The sequence below is a fragment of the Perca flavescens genome, chromosome 1, assembly GCF_004354835.1.
Source record: "Perca flavescens isolate YP-PL-M2 chromosome 1, PFLA_1.0, whole genome shotgun sequence".
Lineage (NCBI taxonomy): Eukaryota > Metazoa > Chordata > Actinopteri > Perciformes > Percidae > Perca > Perca flavescens.
This window is the reverse complement of record NC_041331.1, coordinates 5,655,001-5,665,949: the sequence shown is the minus strand read 5'-3', so window position 1 is coordinate 5,665,949 and position 10,949 is coordinate 5,655,001. Positions and strand designations below refer to the sequence as shown.

General features: G+C 40.1%; 1 protein-coding gene across 1 annotated transcript in view; it reads right to left on the bottom strand.

Moving 5' to 3' along the window:
- Window positions 1–5,480: 5,480 nt before the first annotated feature.
- Window positions 5,481–10,949, bottom strand: part of zgc:153993 (apoptosis regulator BAX) — a 14,971-nt gene continuing 9,502 nt past the window's right edge. Inside the window, exons 4-6 of the mRNA XM_028585418.1 lie at window positions 10,310–10,442; window positions 8,234–8,338; window positions 5,481–6,906 (exon numbers count right to left, since the gene is read on the bottom strand). Of these exons, the coding sequence (XP_028441219.1) occupies window positions 6,808–6,906; window positions 8,234–8,338; window positions 10,310–10,442 (337 nt within the window). The 3' untranslated portion in view covers window positions 5,481–6,807. The remainder of the gene's footprint in view (window positions 6,907–8,233; window positions 8,339–10,309; window positions 10,443–10,949) is intronic.

Here is a 10,949-nt window from a genome sequence, read left to right as displayed (position 1 = left end):
TGTGTAGAGTTCTGAAAAAACGGAGAGATAGTTTTGACGTGTATAGACCATTGACATATATATAATGGACTAATAGACCCCGTTGCTATGGACGGATACCAGTGAAGGCTATTAAAACGCACTTTTCCGGTGATCTCTTCCTTTACTGAGCAGCCTCCAACTGAGAGAGACAACGTAAATGTGACGTGAGCAACGTGTCTGAAAGTTGTAAGTACGGTAATTCCTCTACTGTGCGACAGTAAGTCTCGTGGTTATGACACAATCGTTAGCCTATTTTTACAAAAACGTCTGCTACGGAGCCATAACGTGAGGTACAAGGTAATGGAGCCTTTTATACATTGTCGTGTTTCTTTAGAATTAAACAATGGACAAATAGAGTCTTTAAACGCTTCAGATGTAAAGTTATTCGCAGTCAAGTGACGTAAAAAAAAAAAGGCGGTCGGTGGAATGCTAACAAGAGGTGATACCTTTGTAGTAACAAAATGGCGCCATCGGAGGTTCGCGTTCTGAAGCGAAGCTTACCCCCTTGGTGTAAACAGATGTAAACAACTGTACACGATGAGGCTCCAGGAGTAGCCTAGTATCAAATCTGTGAGTCAATGGGAAAGAGCGCCACCTGCCCATTGACACCTTGTTGTGGCCGAACATGGTAATGCAGCCTATTTCTCCCGGCCTCATGGCGCTCTAGATGAGGGTTTGATTCTAAGCGAGTAGAGGCCACATTAAAAAAATAACAAAACGACAACACAATCTAATGGGCTCGTATTTTCAGCAGACAAAATAACTGAGAAAGTACTACAGTGGCAGCCGTGGCTAAAGGAAATGTGATTTAACTTAGAGCCCACCTCACCTTGACCATATACCTGATTAAAGTTCCTATTTTATGGAAGAGTCATGAGAATTCGTATACATTAATTTTACATGGCATTTATCAGGCGTTACCCACAATTCCAATGGGCATCCTCGGCCATATCAAAGCCAATCATTTGAAAACTAAAGCAATTTAAAATCTGAAAACAGCGTCTGCAGTGACTACGAGATAGAGAGAGTGTGTCCGACACGGGAATGAAACAAGTATGCACCCTCAGTGAAACGCGGTTGACGTTAGAGTCCTTTAAATACAGCTCGATTCCATTTCTACATCTGTAGGTCGCGGTGCAGCTGCGAGAGAGAGTGAAAATTACGTAAATATGTATAGCGATGGGCATTGATAAAGAGTTGTAGAATTTGTAGAAAACCTGCAATAAGTGCCTGTTTTTTGTTAAAGTGATGGTTCAGAGTAATTTCACCCTAGGGTCCTCTGCACCATGACCTCGAGCCAAACAATCCCCGTTATCAGCTGAATAGCTTAGCGCAGGCGCTAATGGATCCAAGAGTGTATCTTGTACATTACCCCACTAATAATGCCCGAAATGATACCAAACTTCTACACTAGTACAAATAGGTTATGTACTCATAAAACGATGGATTGGAAAGTTTGTAAGTACACCAGAAGTTTATGAACACTTGCCTGCTGGCTTCTGCTCTCTGCTGCTGCTAATGCTACCGGCAGTAAGACGAGTGCTTAGGGACCGTCTACAAATTACAACACCGAAAAGAGATACAACAAAAATATGAATTAATTTAATGATTAAATAAGGTAGTGTCTCCAAACTTACCTCAATTATAACTTGTCTCCTGTTAGTTGTACTACAGCACTTTTAAAAAATAATTTAAATTAATAAATATTTTATATATTTAGATATATATTTTTGGGGGGCATTTCAGCCTTTAATGGAAAAAACAGCTAGATATGAAAGGGGGATGATGTGCAGGAAATCATCTCAGGTCAGACTCAAACCCTGGACCTTCTGCATCAAGGTACACACCTCTATATATGCGCGCCTGCTCTACCAACTGAGCTAACCAGGCCACTTCTTATAACATTTTTAAAAGTAGGCTACCACACAGCCACCTCACAACAACCTGTGAGTGTTTGACACGGACACTTTTCATCTCCCTGCTCAATGAGGGCTTTCTAGTCACAAAACTGTCAATTTCCTCACGCTTCCCATAACATCTGATCAACACTATACCCGGCTTAGCCAACAAACAGTTTTCCGTCTTTTTGGTTTGGCGCACAAATAAGTGGGCCAACACTTATTGTGAACCTACATTGATATGCAGGGCCCGATCAAAATTTGCGAGTTACATAACCATGTCGTTCATAGGAATCTTTTTTTTTTTTTACATTTTTGTTGCATTTCACCAAAATTGAAAAAGTCAAAAACAAATTCAAGAGGTCTTATTCATAGTTAGGACAGGTTTTACATTTTGAGATGATGCTTAGATCCATTAGAAATCAAATGAACCTGAAAAGGTTTTAAAGGTCCAGTGTGTAACGTGTTTAATTGTTCATTCTCCAAATCTGTGTTGCCTGTTCACAAAGTTGTCCTTTTTCATGAATAATTGTTCAAATAAAATCCACCATCAATTCAAAGTATTCCTTTTGGCTTGAAATGTTACATTTGCATTTGCATGAACTGGGGTATATGCTCCATATTCATGCGCCATCTTGAAATACGTTAGCCGGTAAGGGACATACAGGACATACTGCTCCGCCTTTCACGTTTTCGCTGTCACATGATAAACTCACAGGTGCTGCTAACGCTGCTAATGGGTATCGTCGCTTCCCGGCAAGTTTGAAGAAGGAAACATGGAGGACCACACGTATTCAAAATCCAAATTTCAGGAACAGGAGTCTTCTTCTTCTTCGCCCAGAAAATGAAAAAGGATATTGAAAAGAGCAAGAGACCGGCTTTTTGAAGCGTGAAGGCTACCGTAGCTGTAATACGTACTTTGAACTGCATGGTGCCAGAGTTGATTGCAATATACGATCTCAACATTAGATTGGAGAAATTCCTACACATTGGACCTTTAAAGCTATTTATTTAAATCTATTGTTGTTGACACCTCATGTCAGGGCTGTAATTTTGACAGTTGTTTTTATTTAATTTTTTTTTATTTATAGAATTACCTTGATTATGTTTACCTGGAACTGGATTTGAGTGCTGAATTTAAAATCAGAATTTACAGATTAATGTATTTGACATACAGTAGTTCCTTGTGTACTTACATACATCAAGAAAATGAGTGTGCTACAGGAAAATACAACAATCATTACATATGTAAGAACACCTCATGTCAGGGCTGTAATTTTGACAGTTGTTTTTATTTAATTTTTTTTTATTTATAGAATTACCTTGATTATGTTTACCTGGAACTGGATTTGAGTGCTGAATTTAAAATCAGAATTTACAGATTAATGTATTTGACATACAGTAGTTCCTTGTGTACTTACATACATCAAGAAAATGAGTGTGCTACAGGAAAATACAACAATCATTACATATGTAAGAACACATAGGCTTAATAAAAAAAAAAACATTCAAAAACAGTTTTGACTTTAAAGTCAGCAGCGTTTCCTCTATGTTGATTTTATAGTGGCGGCACACCATGGTAAAATTTCTGCAACCACGTTATCAGAAATAGGGCTGTACAAAAAATTTAGAGGTGAATAAATATATTTGTTTGTGTTGCAGCGAAGTGTCAGTTCCATTTTATATATAAAACATTTGGCAGGGGTTGTTGTTCGGACAGACCTGCCCCCCACTGCTATAAAAAAATCCTCAAGGAAGCACTGCTCAGAATTAGGACTTCTGAGGACTCAAATACATATTTCATATTGGCCTTAATTCCCCTCCATACCTACCGGTAACTGCTATGTAAGTGATTAAATGAATAGAAATTAGTTTAGCTATGACTGTATAGATATCCCATGACCTACAGTAGCTGAGTCACAACATTCACACGAGCAATGAGTGGTATAATTTAATTTATTCACAGAAATGGAGTCCAATTAGATCATTTTTCTATCATAAAAAAAATTATCAGGTCACATTTTTCAAACACAGTAGAACAGATAGATAAATAGTGTGATATCCCTTTTAAAAAGTGCAAGATCAATTTGCTAGCATAAATATCTGACCAAAGCTCACATTGCACTAGATAATAGCGCCTAGGTAGGTCTGTTGTAAGCCACTGACTGATACCGTCTAAATCACCCATCAGATCATCTCACCCTCACACATCGTAAAAAGCACAAGTTTAAATAAAAATGTATTTATCTATAAACCCGGTTTCCCCAGAGAACAGCTGAGAAGACTTTCTAAAGTCTGGTCCTATCCCGCATGTGTTTACCTTTAAGAATCAGATATTAGAAACTTAGAAACTAAGAAGGACATAGTTTTGTTTCCTTCTTTTGCAGTCGCAGAGGTTTTACAGGTTTAAAAATGAACCAGCATCTGTAGGCTAGAAATTAATATCTAGACTGTGATGTAGGCCCAGTACACCATCTCAATGTGAGGAGTCAGCTCAAACTAATATGATGTTGGTTGAAAATAGGGATGTCCCGATCGGATCAGAGCCATTATGGGCATTTTTTTAAACTGATCTGGGATGGGCAGTCCACCCCGATCCCCCTACTCCGAACATTTCCGCCAGTAAATTCTACAACATTCTAAGAAGAAGTTGATTTCATATTTGACTTTTACAAAAATGCTTAAATGTTAAATGCATTAAGCTGAAGACATTACTTATTACAAGTATCGGATCAGGACTCGGTATCGGCAGATATTCTGTATTTAAAAAAATCGGATCGGGACTGGGGGCCAAAAAAGCTGATCGGGACATCCCTACTTGAAAACGCTGCTAACGTTACCCAGAGTCTTCATCCACCTTAGCATTAGTATCTAAAATACTACCATTCACAGTGGGAGACAAATAGAAAAGAAAGATAGAAAACATAAAGTCTCTTCTTCCTTCTCATGTGACTCAATAACAGATCAACATTTTTGACAAACAGCTAGTGTAGGCACGTACTCAGTTTGACATCACCGGTTGATTTCAACATGTGTTTTGTGGCCTTTGCCTCTCTTGTTACTGGTTGGTTGGTCATAAACCTGCTAACCAAGGCTAACAGCAGTTTATAGGCTGCTGATTTCGGTCACGTGTATCTGTGTGACCGACATACATTCACACCTTGGGAGACGATCACAGAAAGGCAGAGGCAACGGAAATGAGCTTGTTAACACTGCTGGTACAGAAAATTGCACGACCTCGTCTGTAAACGCATACGTCGACATTCAGCTGGTTGCTTGATCCAGTGTGTAGTTCAGGCGTGTTCGCGGCACAGAGATGGCCAACGGACCACAGTTACTTAGCTAAGAGATGAACACAGAATCAACACCAGCAACAAAGTATCTTACCCTCTAAAAGAAACTAACCACAGCTACAGAGTTGTGTGGTGGGAGGACTTATTCCCAGTGTCTTGGAGGCTAAAATTCCACATTAAAAAGGTTAAATGATGGACATAAAATTCTCTGGTTGAATTATTAGTACAAAGGTTTAGAAACGGTTAGAAAATATCATTTTTTTTTTTCAAACACTCAAAGTAGCATAAAAACAACAACTCTGAAGAAGCATGGCGGTTAGAGACGTCCAATAACCCAGCTGAAGCTTAAGATTAGTAGAAATGTGACGATACAAAGATTTGTTTAAATTAAATTCACATTCAGATTCAGCCGATTCAGACGCAGTGTTTTGTTGGCAATAGACCCATTTCCTCAGCTGACACGTCGACTTGGAATATTGTGGAACTTATTTCATTACCAATGTAATTACAAAAGGCAAAGGCCCTGGGCGGGGCAACACAAAATGGTACGCAGCCATTGTCTATGCCATTACTGTAATGATGACACCGGTGTTTGTTGTGTACATGCCAAACGTTCTGCTGTGAAAAGGTCTACTGCAACTATGACGCGCTGTGAATTCCCCTGCAGCGCTCATTTGTTTTCGTTTTTGGCTTCTGTTCCACAGCCACAGTGCCCGAGGCTCATCTATCAAGTGACGGTAAAACAAGATTCCTCCGAAACAAAGCTGGCATATTGAAGAAGAAGAAAAACGATGGCTCCAATATAAAACTACTGTAGCTTTACATTTTGCCGTGACGTTCCTGTGTTTTCAAGTGGAGGATAATATTGAAAGATAAACTTAAAAGTGGGAATGATTATAGGCTACTAAGTAGAGGTATTCCCAAGACTGAAAATGTGTACCTGATCTGAAAAGGGCCTTTGACTAGGTCTTATCTACCTGATATGTCCAGACACCATCTGGCCCAAGGTCCAAGACCATGGCTGTTTAAAATAGTTTCGGTTGCAGCCGTGCACTACAGAGCCAACGTGGCTGCCTCATCGCTAAAATGCATTAAAATTTCCAGCACAAGCTAACATAATGAATTTTTAATAGTACTTTTAATTTGATGTTGTTGTTTATGTGCTCATTGCTTTTTATGTCTCAGGTCTAGTCCAAATTCTGCTTAGACCCAAGAACTGGAGACATTTACATTTGACCCCAACCCACAACCCATGTGGACCAGAGACCTGGTTCAGGTAGAGTCAGGTCCTTTAGTCTGTTGAATACAACTACAGCAACGTCCAAACCACGGTGTGTTGCAGCAGCTCATGTGTACTTCCTTACAGTTTTCTGGTGAAGGCTGATGGAGATGTCCGGTGGACAGCTGGCTGCAAATGCACTTTTTTGTTTTGTTCTTGGAATCCTGAGAAGAGATGATAATGTGCAGTACTTGACCTCTGCCGGTTAATGAGATGGAGTGGAGGAGTGGTTGTAATTAATGTCCAGACACTTAATTTACACGCTGCGTTTATCCAGGAGATGGGACTGCAGCCCTGGTTGCCAGGTCCAATGCTCTCAGCGGGTCTTCCTGTAGTAAACAATAGCTGCCACCAATGCTACCGATGCTACTATGGTTATTGTCCTCCAGCGGGAAATTCCACGGATCACCCCCTCCTACAAAGATCAAGACAGAAAGATTAAGAGCTTTGGATCCTGACAAGTCCATATGTGGGACCATAATGCCGTTTGATAAGGGTTAATGCCCAACGTGAAGGGCATAAACCCGCTTATACAATGGTCACTTGCCAAATACTTTTTAAAAAAAACATTATTTCATATTTACAATGGCAACCTTAAAGCTTTAGTGCGTAACTTTTTGATATCAATGAACGTCTGTTACATTCAAGCCATTGCCAAATGAGGTGCTACAAAGCTAATGAAGACTATCAGCTCCACACAACTCTCTCTGGATTTCTCAGTATGGCTATGTTCAGAAGATCGTGGCGTCCGGCGACTATCACGTGCAGAAACTCGAGGGAGGATAATGACCTCTTTTGAAGAGTCCATCATGTTTTTTTAATCCTCTGTGTCCTCCTTGGCTACTAGCAACTGCGAGGAGGGGTGGGGGCGGGGATGCGTGTGCAATCACAGAAGGCTTGTATCATGTGGACGTGGCAACAGTTTTGTTGTCATTTAGGTTAGTTTACGCCTGAGGGTTTGACTAATACCTAGAACGATCATTCCCCTCCCATAAGGTTCTTATGCAATACAAACGTTGTTCACTGCTCCAGTAAATAGGACGGACCTCAGTAACGGGGGATATTTATAGTCCGCTCAGCTCAGAGAAGCCTTCAGCTTGGACAGCTACGAGCCAGAAAGAGAACACCATGCTAGCAAGATTTAAAGTCAATAACATTGCGCACAGTTAATCAGTAAATATAATTCGACAGTACAGTATGTTTAACAACAAGACAAGCTAGCTATCAGCCATGTCATTGTCACCTAATCAATATAAAGATTTTTACAAACAAATGATCGGCCATGTGCACTGTCGGCTGCAGCCTGAGGAGCTAGTTGGACAGCGAACGGGATGGGAGATGATCGCTGTGAAACAAAGTCAGTCCGTCGGGTGCAAAATAGGAACAATACATGTATTAGTGAACAAAGGCAATTTCAAGTTCAATATAGGGCCCTTAGTTTTAGAATTGATTTACATCGGTCAACAGTCAGTTTCACCGGAACTCGTTTGGTAGGTGTCCTAGAACTGATTTTTATATGGACACCCTGCAGCCAATCAGAATTAAGTATTCTCCCAGACCATGGTATAAAAATGAAAATAGCACAGAACTGACAGATCTCTGGGCACAGAGATCTCTGTCTATGTTTTAATTCTATTCTTTTGCTTTTAAAATATAATTTTGTACAGCACTTTGTTCAGCTTAGGATGGTTATAATTCAAATATGCTTTATAAATAAATTGACTTGACAAGGCATCACTCACCCAGCCTCCCTGCTGTACGAGCCAGGAGTAGAGCAGCTCTCTGATGGCCTGCAGAAACCAGCTGATGATTGTTCGGATGTTTTCTAGATGGTTGGAGTTCATCGCCTTTAAAAAAACAAAACCAAAAGACCAGTCAGAACAACTCTGAAGTTGTCAGCTACTGAAGCCAGATGTCGGTGTATAATTTAAGAAAGGAATCTTCATCATAACCTTTATTTAAGAATCTCGGAAATCATTGATGTTTCCCTCATTTTCAATGATGCCGAGATACAAAGCACATAAAACATAAAGCACAACACAGGTAAATAATACTCAATTTTCGTAATAGATAAATAAGATTCGTAATATCGCGCCCCGAACAGTTAAGGTTTCTTATTAAACCAATAATAAAAAAACAACCAAACCAATTCCAAAACTTTCAGGGTCTTATTATTTTTCCAAAACCTTCCCAGGCCTGGAATTTGAAAAATGCAAATTCCTTATAACTTTTATATAACATTTCCAGTTTTTTTCAAAACGTATGAACACTGTAAGGTCTATATAAAAGCATCCAAAGAGCACTAAGGCTGTCAACGAATATTCTAAATTCGAATATATATTCGAATAGTTTTTTAAAAAAAAGGTGAAAAGGTGAAAATTAATATTCAAAAAAAAAAACGCTTGCGGTAGCAGAGGATGTCTGCTTTGCTAGCGCGCCTGAAAGCCGTTACATACCGGAAGCAGCCCAGCTGGAGCATACAAATGTGACATCATGAGATCGCCGTGACTATTTCTACCTGCGCTGGTGGTCGCGACACTAGCTGCAGTCTTCTCCTGAACAGCGGTGGCGCTAATGAGCAAAGGCTACCGACGCTGCCCTTTCTACGGACTAGAAGAAGAAGAAAAAGTTAACAACGGCAAAACTGGCAGCAGCTTTGCCGTCAATGCTTCGATTTGATTCTCTGACCTACTTCGTCGGATCGAGCCTTTCATTCACCATAGAAGAACTCATCTTAACCCAGTAAGTTTACCAGAGAGACCTGCAGTCACTCTGAGAGTCCTGACATCCGATTGTTGGCGAACTCATTCAGGCCTCCTGTTTCCGCTTTGTCGTGCGCCGCTGAAAAAAAAGAGCCGTGCAGGACCTCGGCTCGGCCGGATATTGCATCATTTTGACGTCACAATGTCGCGTGCCACCTTGGATGCATGCGCAACCAGATGTTCGAATAGTTCGAATATTCGAACGTCATTTTTGAGCAATTTTGACAGCCCTAAAGAGCACCATGTCATGGGACCTTTAACCTTTGTCCTCGTGTCCTATTTGACACGTTTTCTAAGTTTTTATATCAGAAATATGGGTTTCTTTGAACCAAAATGCCCAAATATAACATGGATGCATGGATATACGTTGTATGTAACCCATACAAAGTTTTTTTGCAGGTAAAATTAATGATTACATTCATTGAATTTTTATTCAATTTTGAAAAACATGTTTAACACGGACTAGCTGCAGCTACGCCTACTAGCTTCCACTGAGCTAAAACGGCAGTTGTCGGGGCTTTTGAAGTTTTAGAGTGCCTCTGTGCCTCTTAACAGACACAAAGTGCAATTAAAATGACTCTGTGTTGCCTGCACCGATTCCGGTCGGGGGTATTTTTTCAATCGAAAGTACACGCATATTTATAGCGATCAAGATTAACTTAAAAATTGGCCGGAATTCTCCTTTAATTGACTGACTGGATGTCAATCAATCTTTTCAAACTCAATTGAAATAAAAGCAAGGTTCTCCCTGTAGGGCAGTGGTGGCCTAAAGGTTAAAGAAGCGAGCTTGTGAGGTTGTCTGTTCAATCCCCAGACCGACAGGATGGCTGCACTGATACTTTGGATATGGCTATGGTAGCTGTACTGTGGCAACTCTTTGTCCCTCCTATTCACAATACTACAGTATATCATGATACAGCTCAGCCTCTTTGGATCAGAGGGAACGCAACATTAATTGCGAAGGAGCGCAAACGAATTTCAGAAGAAGAAAAAAAAAACAGCCCTGCTGAGAAGCATTGCTCTGTGGGTTATACTGTGTGTGTGTGTGTGTGTTACCTTGAGTATGAGTCTGTAGGCCAGATGGAAGAGAGCCACCACTCGACCCCAGTTGATGCCTTCAGCAAAGATTTTCCTGGCCACCGTCATGAAGATGTTCCGAGCACAGTCGTCCTGAACTTGGTTGATCAGACTGACAGGAAGAAATGGATAGAGGTTTTGATTCAACTCACTGTAGGAAAAAAAGTGTTGCAAATGCATTTCTCTTTTATTAGAATGATGATGTTCCGGCCCTCTGGCTTTTTTTTTTTTAAAGATCAACAATCACAGTAAAACTAGGGTTGGGTACCGTTTGGATTTTCATGATTCCGATGCCGAACCGGTACTTTTAAAACGATTCAGATTCCTAAACGATTCCTAAACAGATTCTAGAAAAACTGAAAAATGACTTGAAAATTAGTTTTTTTATTAATTGAAAATTATTTAATTTAACAATATATTAACTCTTTAAAGTAGGCTACTTAAATAATAAGTAAACCTAAGTCACCTAATACACAACTACAATTGCAGAAAAATGACCATATTTGCCTTCTCTGGCAAGATAGGACACCTCTCCTGACTTATGACATGTCTTGCACACGAGAAAACTCTCTCAGATGGTGTCCAAGACGCCTGTACACACCCAGGTATGAGTTTGAAA